The sequence below is a fragment of the Carassius auratus genome, unplaced genomic scaffold (assembly GCF_003368295.1).
Source record: "Carassius auratus strain Wakin unplaced genomic scaffold, ASM336829v1 scaf_tig00216334, whole genome shotgun sequence".
NCBI lineage: Eukaryota > Metazoa > Chordata > Actinopteri > Cypriniformes > Cyprinidae > Carassius > Carassius auratus.
The window spans coordinates 74,331-92,138 of record NW_020528516.1 but is presented as its reverse complement, the minus strand read 5'-3'; the positions used below and the strand labels follow the sequence as shown (position 1 = coordinate 92,138).

General features: G+C 37.8%; 2 protein-coding genes across 3 annotated transcripts; one reads left to right on the top strand and one right to left on the bottom strand.

Moving 5' to 3' along the window:
- Positions 1 to 1,920: 1,920 nt before the first annotated feature.
- LOC113097629 (lipopolysaccharide-induced tumor necrosis factor-alpha factor homolog) lies at positions 1,921 to 7,392 on the bottom strand. Of its 2 annotated transcripts, none has more exons than XM_026262898.1 (4): positions 6,998 to 7,097; positions 2,995 to 3,078; positions 2,235 to 2,376; positions 1,921 to 2,160 (listed from the first exon to the last, which is right to left on the bottom strand). In XM_026262898.1, exons 1-4 carry the CDS (start codon positions 7,092 to 7,094, stop codon positions 2,055 to 2,057), a joined length of 429 nt encoding a protein of 142 aa, XP_026118683.1. In that variant the 5' UTR covers positions 7,095 to 7,097; the 3' UTR covers positions 1,921 to 2,054. The 2 variants fall into 2 exon arrangements, 1 of the variants encoding a protein (XP_026118683.1); XR_003288899.1 differs by lacking the exon at positions 1,921 to 2,160 and adding an exon at positions 7,353 to 7,392 and having other exon boundaries at positions 2,248 to 2,376; positions 6,998 to 7,055.
- A 6,283-nt stretch (positions 7,393 to 13,675) lies between these two features.
- Positions 13,676 to 17,193, top strand: LOC113097624 (tektin-4-like). The gene is made up of 6 exons (XM_026262892.1): positions 13,676 to 14,224; positions 14,934 to 15,004; positions 15,223 to 15,366; positions 15,538 to 15,760; positions 16,713 to 16,867; positions 16,946 to 17,193. Exons 1-6 carry the CDS (start codon positions 13,676 to 13,678, stop codon positions 17,157 to 17,159), a joined length of 1,356 nt encoding a protein of 451 aa, XP_026118677.1. The 3' UTR covers positions 17,160 to 17,193.
- The last annotated feature ends 615 nt before the right edge of the window (positions 17,194 to 17,808 follow it).

The following is a 17,808-nucleotide window of genomic DNA, read 5'->3' as shown; positions in this document are numbered from 1 at the left end:
ATACTCTGTGTGCAGTTGAGCTTTGACATCTAATGGATAAAGTTAAGTACTGCACCTAAACAAAAAACTGAAAGCTCATTTTGTAAAGATGTCACCCCAAAATAGGAGCACAGATTGTGTGGCTTTGACTTTCTAGCATTTTTTTTTGTAACGTGTAACATATTTTTTGTATAAAAATATTGCCATTAACTAAAACCTCTATAACATTTCTGTTTCACTTTCACTTTTTTCAGTTCAACAATGAACTTGCCAAGGTTCTTCCTTAAAATGAGGCCAGACTTATTTCTGTGCTCCAAATTTTTAACAAAAGATTTTTTTGACACTTGTGACTATGTGTGGAAATATCTAAACCAGGTGTTTCAACTAACCCTACATTAGTTTGTGCCCAGTGCTCCCCTAATTATTAAAGGGGTCATATGATGTGATTTCAAGTTTTGCTTTCTCTTTGAAATGTTACAAGCTGTTCGTGAATAGATAAGATCCCTAAAGTCGCAAAGACTAAAGTCTCAAACCAAGAGAGATATTCTTTATAAAAGTTAAGACTCGTCCACACCCTCCTAAAACACCTCGCTTAAACACGCCCCCACATGTCTATGTCACTGTGTGGGACAATTTGAATAACACCACACAAATGTTCACGCAAAGAAAGAAGGTGTTACTTTTTTTCTTAGTTGCCGCCGCTGCCATGTGTTTTGTTGTGAAAGTGAATCTACTTTGTTTGGTCTTCCAAAAGAGGACATGACTAGAAATCAGTGGTTAAGTTGTTTTTACAACAGTGTTCCAGAACAGTTCAACCCAAATTTAACTGTACTGTAACTGTAAATGTAACTGGTGATTTAATTGCCGTCTGAGTCCAGGATGTCAATGTTTTTCTCTCACCACCCCCGTTAAAATTCCACGGCCGAATTACTTACTGTTTTTAGACAAACACAGAGGTCATGTGGTAATTTAATTGCCGTCTAAATCCACATTTCTGAGTTTACAAGAAGTCGATTCAAAATTCAGTGCTGAACCCCTTTTTCAGCACTCCTGAACACTTTAGGTTAACTGTTGTACTTCAGTGTAATTAGCGTAGGCCTACCCATTTATTTCTGAAATGCTGGAAAGTATTTAAAAGATCAGTACTTCATAACTGCTCACAGCGACTGGGAGCAGAAAGAGAAGAAAAGCATGTAAACATTTGAAATGGGTCTTTATTGTGGTAGGTATGCAATAGTTTTAAAATGTGTATTATGATTCTGTAATTTCAGCATTCAGTTGTAGTTAAATTGAACTGACATTGCATTAAACGGATATTTTAAATAATTTCAATAGGCTACAGTTGATTTATTTATTAATTAATTATTAGGATTTACATTTAAGATCATTTAGATTTCGTCATTAAGCAGACACTTTTATCCAAAGCGACTTGCAAATGATGAAAATAGAAGCAATCACAACCAACAAAAGAGCAATGACATGCAAGTGCCTATATTGCCATACACATCGTTTTTGTTATTTAATATATATATATCTTTTTTTCCACTCCAGTTTCCAGTTTTACAAATAATGATGGGGAAATAAGTGGATGGGTGATGCCATAAATTCACAATATATTCACAAATTCAAGACATAAATGTTGCAAATTTATTCATCCCAATTTATCTCAACACATACAAACAAACTGAATATATACTGTATATATAGTGCTGTGAAAAGGTTTTTGCCCCCTTGGTGTTTTTTATCACACTTAAAAGATTCAGATCACACAAATTGTACTATTACGCAAAGATAATGCAAGTCAATACAAAATGCAGCTTTTAAATGGTGAATCAATTTATTAAAGGGAAAAAAGCTTTCCAAACCCGCCTATCATGGCACTGTATATATATATATAAATTGATAGAGATATCTCAATAAAAGGTAAGTAAATAGACTTTATGATATCTTCAATCAATCTTTATTGAATCGCTTTGAATGTCACAAATTTGTAATAAGGTAACAGTGCATAAAGTGATTTCTGGGCAACTCTTCAGTATTTTGGTGGATCTTCATGTTCTCTTGTGCAGTATGTTCTACATACGTTTGTAAATGCGGATGATCTTTCTGCAGTTTGGACAGGTGTGCTTCACATCCTTGCATGCATCCACACAGAACGGGATGCAACAACAGAGCCAGCACCTGAAAAACACAGCAGACATCCTCTGAATATCAGCGGCCTGTGAATTAAATACAGGCAATCTGTGCATACTTACGCAAAGATCGCAAGGCTTCCACAAATTAGCCAGGTGAGCAATCCATTGATATGTTCAGTTTCTGTGAGGACGTCTGTCATGCAGTGAGGACAGGTAGTGCGGACCGGTACATCAGGAAAACTCACAACCACCATCTGTGCAGCTGTATATGTACAAATGCATCTATTAAACACACACACACACACACACACACACACACAAACACACACACACAAAACAGCTAGTGCAAGCTTGTGTTGCACAGTAAACCATTGTCCAAGAACATCAGACATCAACATCCGATTCACAAAAAGACACTTCTGTTCTCATGACAAACAGAGTTTTGTCCTCTGCAGAAAACATTATATTTTAGTGAATTTCTCTGAGAATGACAACATTCAGTCACAAACAATACACATGCAATATTATATCATATTTCATAAAATTAAAATTCAGGTCAATGATCACATATTTGGTTTTCCTTAAGCCATACTACTATAAACGTAGTTTATAAAAAATACTAAATGTTGTACACTCTCTAATATAAATTATGCTTTAAACAATGTAATAACATGAACAAATATTAAATTCACAAAACAATTTTTTTTTTTTTGGTAATCAGGAGTCTATGGTACACAGGGCTGTGCCTTTCATTATAGATATTAGTTGATACGGTTTATCCTGGTTATGTTAACATACTGTTTAACCACAGTGATTACCAGAGTGTCACTGCATGAATAAAAGCATGAGAAAGAATGGGTGTTGGGAGCTGAACACTCACCCATAGGGATCACCGTGGGCTGGACAGTGATGGTCGGATCCCCAAACCCATAAGGAGGTGGTTGATAAGGTGGAGCTTGTGGACCTGTAAGAGTCAAAGCGCTGGCTGAAAACACTGAAACCCACTGCAGCGGAGGTGTACACTACTGGTTCGATGTTGGGAATTATTTAGATCAGAATTTGTTTTCAGAAAGCATTCTAATATGCTGATTTGGTGCTCATGGTCGTTGATTTCCTCTCTTGTATGTCATGTACTTATCCACTGTCTCCGATAGTATTCATCTAGTAATCATTAACTGATGGACTGGAGACGTGGTTTACTTGTGGACTACTGTGATGTTTTAGGACTATGACGACTAGGGTTGCCACCTTCAATACAGAAAAATAAAGGACGCCTGGACACCCCTCGGGGCCACGATGACCACAGGTCCGATGAAGTGCCAGTGATGGTAAATCACAACTTAAAACATGTTTTCATTAAAAATACCACACGGTTAAACACAACCTCAGCTATAACTTATAACCGTGTGGTACACCTGTATTAACTCCACTGCTGTAACCTAGAGAGGAGAAGGATGAGAAATTGCTAATGAACTTTAGTAATTGTATAAGGTGGCGTGAACACAGATTTTGGATAAAATATTTGTCATTGTTTGCAGACAGTAACACCATCCAAACAGTGAAACCACATAATAAATAACCAATCTACAAACATTTCTAAATTCATGTAAAACACACAATTTTTTAAAATTATTATTGGTAAGTTAATCTATTTTATAGAGTCTATTGTTAATTCTACAGTGGCCTATTGTTCATTTGCTTCACATAGGCACTATATTTTTATTATTAACTATATCCATCTTATTAAAATAATGCTTTGTCTGACTGTACACCTTAACCATATTAAACAAATCGGTAACACTTTAAAATAAGGTTCATTAGTTAACTACATTAATTAACATTAAAGGGGGGGTGAAATGCTATTTCATGCATACTGAGTTTTTTGCACTGTTAAAGAGTTGGATTCCCATGCTAAACATGGACAAAGTTTCAAAAATTAAGTTGTACGTTTGAAGGAGTATTTTTGTTCCAAAAATACCTCTTCCGGTTTTTCACAAGTTTTTTTCGAGTATGGCTCTGTGTGACGTTAGATGGAGCGGAATTTCCTTATATGGGTCCTAAAGCACTTCTGCCGGAAGAGCGCGCTCCCGTATAGCAGAGCACTGAGAGCACAACAGACTTCACTGATCAGAGCGAGAGCGAAATGTCACAAAAGAAGTGTGTTTTTGGTTGCCAGGGCAAGACAACCCTGCACAGATTACCCCAAAAAAAAAAAAAAAACAGCATTAAGGGACCAGTGGATGGAGTTCATTTTTACAGAGCATCAACGGAGTTGTGCAAGTGTTTTTGTTTATTCCCTGCATTTCGAAGATGCTTGTTTTACAAACAAGGCCCAGTTTGACGCCGGATTTGCACATCTTTTATTTCTTAAGGATAATGCAGTCCCAACGAAAAAGGGTCCGATCGTGTGTTGGAACCGCAGGCGGTGAGTAAAACTGCTTCAAATATCTCTGTGTTGTTAACTTAGCTATCGGCGCGTAAGCACATCAAGTAAACAACATGCGATGTTGTCATCAAACTGCACTTTCCACATGTACAGCTTAAAAAACAAAAGACGACATAAAGTGGAACTTAGTCATTTTCCAAAACCGCTAAGCAAATATACACAGTTTCAGTACATACCACATAGAGACGTCGTTGCTGATGCTGCTCTTGCTCAATTTCAGCCTCTGGATCTGATTCTGGATCATAAATATACGCTGAATCTGACTGTTAGCCATGGTTTGTTTTGGATGATGTTTTTTCCTCACGGTAATGTCACGCCTCCAGACGCCCTTTTTTTTCCGGGAAAAAATCGGTACGGACTATTTTTCTCTTATGAATATAATAAAACTAAAGACTTTTTGGAGTTATGAAGGATGCAGTACTACTCTATAGGTACTCAAGATTAACAGGATATTGAGTGAAAACGAGCATTTCACCCCCCCCCCCCCCCCTTAACTAATAAAGAACTGCACTTATACAGCAATTGTTCATCTTTGTTCATGTTAATTTCCACATTTAATAATACTTTATTAAAATCGTGTTATTATTAGTTAATGAACCGTGAACTAACATGAACAAACAATGAACATCTTTATTTCTATTAACTAACATTAAGAAAGATTAATAAATACTGTAACAAATGTATTACTTACTCATTGTTAGCTCATGTTACTTAATACATTAACTAATGTTTAATAAATAAACCTTATTGTAAAGTGTTACCAACAAATCATACCATAACATGATTCATTAACATTTAACATTATTTCTTAACAAATAGGCAACCTATGAAATCTACGGTGCCAGTAAAATGACTTGTTCGGTTTACTTAGTTTTGTCGTGGCCTCGAGATGCTATGTTGAGGGAACAACATCCATTTCTCGTGGCCACGACTTCTTATGTTGAGGGAACGATATGTTTTTCTCGTGGCCACGAGTTTAATGCGTAAACAAACCTGCGTGACCATAGCAACCCAGGATTAGGCCTATCAGAGATGGATTCATTCATATTTTATTTTGAATTAAGAAATTATTATATTATTTATACATATAAAGTGTATGCATTTATGACATTTTATGTTAATGTCGAGCATTTACTGTATGCTATTATTTACAAAAGTATTCAGAATGTTAAGTAAAGAGATCGAAATTGAAGCAAAAAATGTTTATATAAACGAAATAAAAAATATATAACCAATAATATAAGGCTAATAATAATAATAATGTGCACATACTACGTGGGAAGTACTATCAGTTAATGGACTCACAAGACTGTAGGATGGATAAAAAAAGTTTTTATATTTTATTATGCACATGTCATATTTATGTATGATAAACTTCATTTGAATGCTGACGATCGCATGTAATACAGCCCGGTAGCCAGAGCATATGATTGTTATAATAATTACCTAAATCAAAATAAAATCTGAATGAATCCATTTCTGATAATCCTGGGTTGCTATGGTCACGCAGGTTTGTTTACGCATTAAACTCGTGGCCACGAGAAAAACATATCGTTCCCTCAACATAAGAAGTCGTGGCCACGAGAAATGGATGTTGTTCCCTCAACATAGCATCTCGAGGCCACGACATAAGGATTTCGTTACCTCGACAAAATGATCTTGTGGCCACGACATAATATGACATTCCCACGATTTAATATGACGTTCCCACAAATTAATATCCCGTGGCCACGACATATTATCACGTTCCCACGAGTTATTATTTTGTGGCCACGACAAAACTAAGTAAACCGAACAAGTCCCTTTACGGGCACCGTAGTTAACAACACATGTAAACAAATCATGTTTTGCCACCAGGATCCTGCCAACATGGCGGAGAGGGAGCTATCGAGGGGAGGGGCTCTGTACTATGACGACAACTCCTCACTCTCAATTGACTTCATTACCCGGGTTTTTTTCTTTCTGTAAATTGGGTTTTATTTAGATATTTGCTCTTTGCTGTTCAACTGTACAAAAGGAGGAAGTTGAGCTATGGCGTTCATGTTGTTTATTCTTTAACCAGCCATTGTATTTGTGTAGCTCAGTGTTTTCTGTGGTAATATTATATGCTTTAAAACCAAGAATATTCTTTCAGGTACCCATTGATAAGCAAAGAGATAGTGTGAATCATAGTGTTTTTAGACAGTGGTTATTATACAATGAAATGTCCCTTTCACCTTTTTACCAAGCATTAGGGTTAAGAGGGTTCAATACTTTATACGTTGCTGTATAACGTACTTGCCTCATCACGAGCCTATGGCGAAAAGGGTTACAGCTACAAAAGACACTATTGAATATTGGCTCACATATAGAGGTTGCCATTGTAACTTATATTAGACAGCTGTGTAATCATCCTGTTCCTTCTTATTAGTGAGCGTGAAGTGGAAGATCAGCTGACCTGCTTGTGGTGGGTACACGGCCTGCTGGCCAGGGAAGTTTACGCCTGTCTGATTCATCTGAGGAACAGAAGGAGGGGGTCTGTAGTCTTTCTCCATTATCAAAACCTGTGAATGCGAATAGTCGGAAAGTAGATGTTTCTTTATATCCGTCAAGTCATATTCTCTCCTTCCTAATCTTGTTCTAGTAATTTTCCTATTGCTAAAGTACATGCCACGAACAGTACACCCTGTATATTATCATGATAGCCTTGACTTATCAATGCAAAGCTCAATAACATATGCCTTTATGTATTAGACGTATAAAAAAAAAAGCATAATTTTCAATTTAAGTAAAAATGTGTGCACAACACGTACCTGTGAGTCCCTTGTGTTGCTTCTCCTCTGAATGTACAGCAGAGTCTGGATGGCTGGGAGAGAGCGAGAGGGCGTGGACCAAGATTATAATAGAATCAGTCAGAGAGAACAGCAGGCTTCAGTCATAAATGCTGGAATAAAATTACAGGCTAGATAATGGTGAACTTACAGGGTCATCTTTAACTGGTTAAAACACGTGGGTTTGAATAACCTGCCTATTTTGCAACACAGAGAAAGCATTATTATCAGTTCAACTAAGTTATTTTTCCATTTGTTTATACTTGCTGTTAATGTTGTAGGACATTTTGGCTGATCAGCAGACAGAAGTGATTTTGATGTCACTCTAAACCAACTGAAGATTCTGAACATTTGTTTGATTTCCTTCTTATAGTAACTTAAGAGGGTTGAATAGTTGTGTTTGATGAATGCAGTCGACACAATTACACTCATAATTGTAATTTAATTTATTTTACTTGTCTTCATGCCATGCTGTAAAAAGGTCAAAATGATGTCACTTCCTGGGTGTCACTGTTTAAGCAATGTTACATCTTACGTAATAGGGCAAAGACATGTAACAATGCATGTAAAATATAAGTTTGAAAAAAAATGTTTCAAAATAATTAATGACTCCTATTTTTCGTTATGTTATTATTATTATTATTTTTTTTGAATAAATAGCCTGTTTGTGTAAATTACCATCTACAGACCACTTTGTTTATCATGTTCTTATTTGATTTTAATGGTTTGATTCCTCTCTGATTATATCTGTAGTGTGTTCATACACTGCTTATTTGTAATTTTTGACCAGATTGTGACCTTACTACAGCTGAGTTCCTCTCTTCCACTTCTTATGGGTGATGTGCACACACTGTAAATGCATCATTATATTTTGCTCTATCTTTTGTACTCATTGCTCATAAAACTTTAATGTGATAGTCCACCATGGGAGGAATTTTCCATTAACCCACTAAAACAGATGATTGCTCTTCTATTATACACTGAGTCATATCTTTGTGTCCGGCGTTTCCTGGAACTAGTCAGTCATTAACCTCAGTGAAGCAACATGATGTCAATTAAAATCTTGCTAAAAAAAGAGAAAGATACGCTTTGAGAAACTCAGCTCTGTACATTCAGAAGTGCTATGAACAGGATTATAAATGTGCATCACCTTGCATTAAAGGTGCCATATGCAAAAATTGAGGTAAAAATATCCATAATATGACCTACACGCATCAAAAGAATGAGAAGAAATAAGGGCGATGATGTCATTTAAAAAATTTCAAGTTATAGTGCTGCAGAGATATCAACCTTAATTAGCATTAGCATTACTAGCCCCGGCCCGACAGGTGTCGTAATACCAGTTTCGGCCATGGGAGGCGGTATGCGGGCAACATAACCACCAGCCAACCTGCAATACACGAATAACTCGCACGGCTTGTGGGCGTGTACTTGAACCTGATGTCAATCGTGTGGAAAGTACAGCCCACTACTTTCGGTTCAGGGAAGAGAGCAGAAGGATAGCTGAAGCCCTTGGCAAGAGACCAACACCCGCTACAGGGAAACAACCGCGCTCAGAATCACAAATCAAATCCGATAAGAATACCAGAGTAAACATTGGCACTGCTTTTAATCGCTGGAGACAACTGATGGACATGAAAGAAATGAGATTCGACTCTGAACTTGCAACATTTCTTTTGGATTGGTAAGTTAGATGCTGTTAGTATTTCGCTAGAAGTTTGTTTTATATGTTTGTGTATTTGTTTTCGGGAAGTTATAGCATAGAAATGTATCGAAGGCTGTTCGATAAATGTGCTAATGTTAGCGATGGCTAACCATAGCTGCGTTTGATAATTAGCTAGCTGTAACTTACCCGTTGTTTTATTTCATAACTAACCTGCTCTGTCTAGTCTGTTGGTCTCCTTGTCCTGTTTGCTTTGTGGTTTTTCTGTGCGTGAAAAAATTGATGTGTGGCGTGAAAGCGTGTGAAAAGAGTCAATTGCGTGTGTCTCACGGTGAATGCTTGAGGGGGGGAACATTAGTTCCCAAGCAGAATAAAGGACAGGTTGATTATTGCTGTTTAGCGTTTGTATTAATCTATGATGTGTCCCTGTTTGCCTACAAGGACATAAAAAATAAATTAAAAGTGATACCTTGAACAAGGTGTCTGAGATTGTTCATTTTAAGTAAAGGATCATAATATTTCGTCCACAACAATATTTAATGAGGTTAACTTATAACTCCTTGTGGTTAGTCTGCACGAGATCAACAAGCTTGTTTGCTTTGCGGCCGCTTTAAATACAAAATAAGCATTCGATCTACGTTAGAGCATCTGAGCGCTCACAAATCTTTCTGCAGCGTCGTGAGCAGAGCGGCAAGAGCGATTTTTGATGCTCTAGACGCCGGCGCTGTGAACACACAGTTAGGCTTCGGCTATGGCTGTAGTGTTGTTGTGAAAGTAGGGGCGGAGCATAGAGACTATGCCGTTTCTCGTTTGTTACTCTAGAGTAGACCAATTCACTTTATTGAGGCATATTGCCCCCATCTGGTATGGAATGTGGAGTATGACTTGATTTTTTTTGCCAAACATTACAGATGGCACCTTTAATCAAATCTGGAGCCTCTTATTAAGAAACCAAAACTAGATCCTAGTGTACTGGCAAATTATAGGCCTATTTCAAATCTTCCATTTATGTCTAAAATTTTAGAAAAAGTTGTGTCTGCTCAATTGAGCACCTTCCTGCATAAAAATGATCTGTATGAAGAATTTCAGTCAGGTTTTAGGCCGCACCATAGCACAGAAACTGCACTTGTTAAAATTACAAATGACCTGCTCCTTGCGTCAGACCAAGGCTGCATCTCATTTCTAGTCTTACTTGATCTTAGTGCTGCGTTCGACACCATAGATCATGACATACTCATAGATCGATTACAAAACTATACAGGTATTCAAGGGCAGGCTCTAAGATGGTTTAGATCCTACCTGTCCGATCGCTACCATTTTGTTTACTTAAATGGGGAGTCATCTCATTTATCACCAGTAAAATATGGAGTGCCACAAGGATCCGTCCTAGGTCCCCTTCTATTTTCAATATACATGTTGCCCCTTGGTAATATTATTAGAAAATACGGAATTAGTTTCCACTGTTATGCTGATGATACTCAGCTATATATCTCAACGAGACCAGATGAAACTTCCCAACTATCTAAGCTAACAGAGTGTGTTAAAAATGTAAAAGATTGGATGACAAATAATTTTCTCCAATTAAATTCAGATAAGACAGAGATACTAATTATTGGACCAAAAAACACTACACAGAATCTTGTAGATTACAATCTGCAACTAGACGGATGTACTGTTACTTCCTCTACAGTCAGAAATCTGGGTGTTATATTAGACAGCAATTTGTCTTTTGAAAATCATATTTCCAATGTTACAAAAACTGCATTCTTCCATCTTAGAAACATTGCCAAGCTACGAAACATGTTATCTGTTTCTGATGCAGAAAAGCTAGTTCATGCATTCATGACCTCTAGACTGGACTATTGTAATGCACTTCTAGGTGGTTGTCCTGCTTCGTCAATAAACAAGCTACAGGTAGTCCAAAATGCAGCAGCTAGAGTCCTTACCAGGTCAAGAAAATATGATCATACTACCCCAATTTTACAGTCTCTGCACTGGCTACCTATTAAGTTCCGTATCAGTTACAAATTATCATTACTTACCTATAAGGCCCTAAATGGTTTAGCTCCTGCGTACCTAACTAGCCTTCTACCACGCTACAACCCATCACGCACCCTAAGGTCACAAAACGCTGGACTTTTGGTCGTTCCTAGGATAGCAAAGTCCACTAAAGGAGGTAGAGCTTTCTCACATTTGACTCCAAAACTCTGGAATAGCCTTCCTGATAATGTTCGGGGTTCAGACACACTGTCTCTGTTTAAATCTAGATTAAAAACACATCTCTTTCGCCAAGCATTCGAATAATGTATCTTTTTAATTGTGAGTGTAGTTGCATCTGATCAAAGGTGCATTTTTATTCATTAGCTTGGGTTAAACTAATCTTACTTTGATGGATCAGCAGCTATGCTAATGATGTCTGTATTCTGTTTCTATGTTTCGCCACGGGATTTACATCCCGTGGTAACTAGGATTTACACAAGCTCCAGTCTGGATCCAGAACACCTGAGAAGAGATGATGCTGACCCTCAGAGGACCTCAGATGATGCTAACCCTGAATCAACAAACAGAACTAACAATTATTGCTAAATGTGTGACTGAATCATATAATAACTTAATTAATAATATTGATAGTTCATCGTCTAGCTGACTACGTCTTGTATTATTATTATTTTATTTTTATTTATTTTTTCTAAAATCCTGTCAAATGTGCACAAACTACTAGCTACTACTAAATATTGTAGAAACATAATTTTCTGTAAAGTTGCTTTGTAACGATTTGTTTTGTAAAAAGCGCTATACAAATAAACTTGAATTGAGTTTTACCTTTTCCTTGTCTGATACAGTTTTATGGGGAAAATGAACCATGGTTTTATTGCAGTAAAAGTGTAGTAACCATGTTTTTTTTTATGTATTGGTTATATGTATGGTATGGGTGCAGGGGCGCAACTATCCAGTGTTAGAGCGGTATGCAGCAAGACATATATGTACAAATATATACCATATTTTTAGGGAGGTCTAGCATTAGTTTTTAGGTACAGAAATTGAATAAACCTATGAAATGTAAAACAGCATCGCGTATTTGACTGTATAAATTAAAGATATTTATTTATTAAAGTTACAAAAGCTTTTTAATCAAGAGTAGTGAGTGATTTCTTTGTTAATATAAAGACTGTCACTTTAAGAGAATGCAATGATCCAGTAGGCCTACGTTCAGCTGGCTATGTCTGCTGTAGGATACTTACCAAGACCAGGGGGGCAGGGTTTCATATTTTATTGAATCATCCCTGGGTGCCGCCAATGATTAGCTAACCCCCCACCTGCTGTTAGCATTCCATTGACTCACATTCATTGATTTTGGCGTCACTTTGACAGCGAATAACTTTACATCTGAGGCGTTTAAAGACTCCATTTGTCCATTAATTATTTCTAAAGAAACACGAAAATGTATTAAAGGTATTAAAGGTTTTTATACAAAAACTGCTTCTACGGGACCATAACGTAAGATACAAGGTATTGGGGCCTTTAATACATTTTCGTGAATGCTGTTGTTAGCATTCAATTTCTATTTTCTAGTAGCTGTGCGTTGAAACTGCCATCGTTAATCTTGCAGAGACGGTGAGCTTGAGCGGGGAGTTCTTTGGCGTGAGTGAGCAGGAGTAAGTATTCTGATTAGTTATTTTTTATAGTATTTTAAAATGTAACGCCACTACGCCATATTAAGTTAATTGCCTGCGAGCTTCTCCTCCTGTCTGTATGGTAATGCGACAGAGATTCGCGTGGTTATGATGCAATTGTTAGCCTATTTTTTACAAAAACTGTTTCTACGGGGCCATCATGTAACATAGAAGGCAATGGAGCCCTTTATACATTGTCGTGTATCTTTAGAAATAAATAATGGACAAACGGAGTCTTTAAACGCCTCAGATGTAAAGTTATTCGCTGTCAAAGTGACGCCAAAATGAATGGGTGTAATTGGGAATGCTAACGCAAGTGAAGTTCTGCTACAAGATGGCAGCACGCAGCCGACTTCAACTTCCGGTCGCCTTCCTTGCCGCCTGGGGTCCGCTAGCCAATGCCGGCGCCCAGGGGTGCTTCAAAAAAATATGAAACCCTGCCCCCTGGCTTATAATTGACTTCACTTGTCTCCATTGAATCCAATGGGTGATATTACCACAGTTACCACAGATAGTCTATCAACACCATGCTTAATTTGTGCATACCATGGTTTAACTAGTAACCATGTGTTTTTGTTTTATTTGTTATTTTTCGTAAGGGAGGGGAAATACAACATTTACTGTTGTTTAGCCTATGTGTGTGTGTCTATATATATATATATATATATATATATATATATATATATATATATATATATATATATAGGTATACATGTTTTTTTTTTTTTTTTGCTTTAATTGCCTAGCTATTACTTTGGTTAAATCCCAAATTCAAGGTCTGTATCTGAATAACAGGTTTCGAGACAAAATAATAAAGAATGCTGAACTCTCGCGTGCTTAACGCCAAAGTCCTTCTGGTAACGCGTCCTAAGAAACCGTCGGTATCCAAGCAACGGAATACAAACATTCGGGGACTTCAACCACTACAGCAACTACAGGCTGTTAAATACTTTAATTTACACCAAAATATGATGTCTTCGCAAATTTTAGTGTCTCGCCCTTATTTTGACACGCGGGTAGCGGCGCAGAATGGCTCACAGCCGCCGGTCACAAACCCGGAGACCGCCGTTAAAGAAAGCGTGTACGCGGGTACATCCGCCGGTCTGGCCACGGCGGGCTACCGGAGCGCCAAATACACCCCTGAGGAGTGGCTCGCCAATAACTCTGCTCTGTTAAACCGGTCCGTCGCGGACCGGGATCACGCGGAGAGGATTTGCACCGAGTCCAAAGCGCTGAAAGCGGAGACCGACGCCGGGACTTTACGCACGCAGACCGCGGGCACCAAACACCTGGGCAACCGGCTGCAGGACATCCACCGCTGGAGGTCCGAGCTGGAGCAGCTCATCGAGCGGCTGGTCGCGGAAACGGACCTGCTGACGGCCTCCAGGCGGCGGCTGGAGAAAGCGCTGGACGCCACGGAGATTCCCTTCGCCATCGCCACTGATAACCTCACCTGCCGAGAGAGACGCTTCGGGCCGGACCTGGTGGAGGACCAGGTGGAAGAAGAACTTCTTAAGGTAACTGAAGGACAATAAAATGGGAAAGTTTTACCCCCCCCCCGCCCCAAATTAATAAATAAATATACACACACACACACAAATGATAATTGTGATTAATAGCATCCATGATACAAGTTTTTGTTTACATATATTATACATGTACTGTGTGTGTGTGTGTGTATTTATTTCTAAACGTATATATTTAAGAATTGTTTATATATATATTACAAATATTTAAACATAAAATATAAGAATATTAATGTATAGATGTATATACACGTAAATATTTATATATGCATAATACTGTAAATATATAGTGCACATACATTATTATATACTTTAAAGAAAAACTTTTATTTTGGGTGTGATTAATCATTTGACAGCACTAACACACACACACACACACACACACACACACACACACCAAACATGTCTTCAACTCCCCACAAAGTGGACATTTTGCAAATTTCTTTATGTTAAGAATATGATAAAATTGTTTTTCTTTACTCATTAATAGAGAACAATAATAATAATACATAGGTCTATAACAATACAATTATTAGTATAGTTGTAGAATCCTTCATTAATAAAATATTTAAAATAATATTTGACCATTATTATTACTAGTAGCTGGCATAGTGACTAAGAAAGATGCCATTAAACACAAAATGAGTTCAATGTGTCAACAACCAATCGATTAAACAATTTTTTCAATGATTTCCAACAGGAAGTGGAGCTGATCAGAAGCATTCAGGCCTTGCTGAAAAAAACTCTGGATCAAACTGTGGACCAGATAAGGCCAGTTGTCCAAATTATGGATCTCTCTTTAATTCTGTTCAAATTCTATACTATATCAGTGCAATAAATTCACGTTTATATCTTACAAAGCATTCCTTAAGGCAATAGTACACCAGAAAAATAACATTTGGTCAACATTTATAAGTGTTCAGCACACAATTGTAATTGATTTTGATTGGATTGCAGATTAAAGTCTTAAACCTGTCTGTTTCTGTCAGGCTGAACCGGGAGATGAAGCAGACTCTTGAGTTAGACTGGTCTGATAAACAGCATGCCTACAGTCTGGATGACCAGTGTGGACGCTTTAACAACAGGAGCACCGACACACAACGGCATCCCAGCTCAGCCGTGCTGCAGGACCAGTGCGTGCCAAACCTTACCTCAGCTCAGTTGGAGTGACACAACTTAAACATTAAAGCGGTTGATCAAGAACAAATTTTGACTCCATTGGGTGTCTGATAATGCATAACACTGCCAGCACTTTTAGATCGCAGCTGTTGTGGTGACAGCATCTCAGATGTGTTTCTGTGTAGGGTGTGCGATGAGGAGGTTTGGCGTAGGTTTACTCGGGATAACCTGCGTCTGGCGGAGAGAGAGGAGGTGGCGAGCCAGGCCTTGAGGCGGCTGATTGAGAGAGTCCTGCAGGAGACTTCTGAGGACCTACGGGCACAGTGTGCTGCTGTAGATCAGGCCTTCAACCAGCGCTGCATGGAACTGAGCCAAGCCAAAACACAGCTGGAGCTCCACCTGGCTCAGGCAATACACGTTTACATTTACACAAGGCATCACATATGATTGAGTCTATATAATTTCATACAAGTAAACATATCGGGAGGTTAAAATTTAGTTTAAAGCAGTGGTTCTCTCCTCCATTCCTTGGGACCCACTGCTCTGCACATTTTGTATGTTTCTCTTATCTGACACACTTAGTTCCAGTTCATGGATCTCTCTCTGAACTAGCTGATGATCTGAATCAGGTGCGTTTAATTAAGGGAGACATACAAAATGAGCAGAGCAGTGGGTCCCGAGGACTGGAGGAGAGAACCACTGCTTTAAAGGAACAGTTCAAACAAAAATGAACATTTGTTAAAAAATGTAAGATTTGGAATGTAGCATTGCATCACATGCTCACCAATGGATCCTCTGCAGTGAATGGGTGCCATCAGAATGAGAGTCAAAACATCTGATAAAAACATCAGAGTAATCCACACCACTTCAAGTTTTAACTTTAAAACCATTGCTCCTAGCATGAGCGTATTTGTTTAGAACTGTTTTTGCTTGTAAATGGGGCTTGATCTGTGCATAATTCTCTCCTGATGAAAGACAAGGCAATTACTTTTCAACTTTAAAAAGCAATATTATTAATGTAGGTCTGATATATTAGCTGTAATTCTAGGTATGGATTTGTTTCTTACAATCATTCAGCTTTTCACTTCATAAGACAATAACTGATGGACTGGAGTGGTGTGGATTACTTGTGGATTATAGTGATGTTTTTATCAGCTGTTTGAACTCCCATTCTGACGGCACCCATTCACTGCAGACGTGCAGAGGATCCATTGGTGAGCAAGAGCAACATGCAACATTTTTTCAGACTTATTCCTATGAAAAAAAACACACACACATCTATATGGAGTGAAGGTGATTAAATTTTTAAGCAAATACAATTTTTTAGGTGAGCTTTTCCTTTAACATGTCTGTGTAATAGATTCTAGAGCAGATTGGGGCTCAGGAGAGGAATATCTCATACCTGCAGCAAGCTGTGTATGATAAAGAAGCTCCTCTCAGAGTGGCTCAATCTAGACTGCATTACCGAACCTTCAGACCCAACATGGAGCAGTGCCGAGACCAGCCCCAGCTCAGGTACATAAACACACATGCATACACACACTCAGTCTCCTAACACACATAAACCCATCTGATGTGTGTGTGTTTGTGTAGTTTGTTAGGTGAGGTGTCAGAGCTCAACAGTACAGTAGCAGCCCTACAGCAGCAGCTGTATGAAGCACGCAAATCTTTGTCGGACCTGGAAGAAAGCAGACTGTCCCTGGAGAAAGACATCTCTTGCAAAACAAACTCCCTCCTCATCGACCGAGAGAAGTGTATGATGCACCGCACACGCTACCCTTCTGTCACAGTGCTGTCTGGATACTGATACAGTGTCATAATATCCACTTCTGAAGAGCAGGTCTGGTCAGTCACTTCCAGTGGCATGTAATGTGTGTGCATTTGCTCAGTGTGGTATTGTCTTTTAATGCAGTGGTTATGTCTATCCTCTGGTTTTAAAGAAGAATATTTTGGGAAAAATGTAAAGCAAACATTTTAGTTTTAAATGATACATAATACGCTGAAATGGTCTAGTGTGTGCCGTTTATTTGACATTGATATTGTTTTCTAGGTACTGTATTATGAAATAAGTAGACTAAATTAAACATGAACTATAATAAGATTTTAGGCATACACAAATTCATAAAAAATTAGACCAATCAAAAATTAAAATGTCTGTCCTCATTTACACACCCTCATATCATTTAAAGCCTATATGACTTTATTTCTTATGCAGAACTCAAATAAATTATGATTCTGAAGAATGTTTCAACTGTTTTTGCCCAAAGAATAAAAAAATCAACAATGTCCAAAACGACACTGTATGACTTTTATTTAAACTATGACATATGAACACTATTATTACTGTATTATTGTTAAGTAAATCTTTGTTAAGTAAGTCATTACAATGACATAATTAAAAATTTCTAAAATTGTGAAATCTGCAAAAAGACAACTGGAATCTGTATCAAAATACT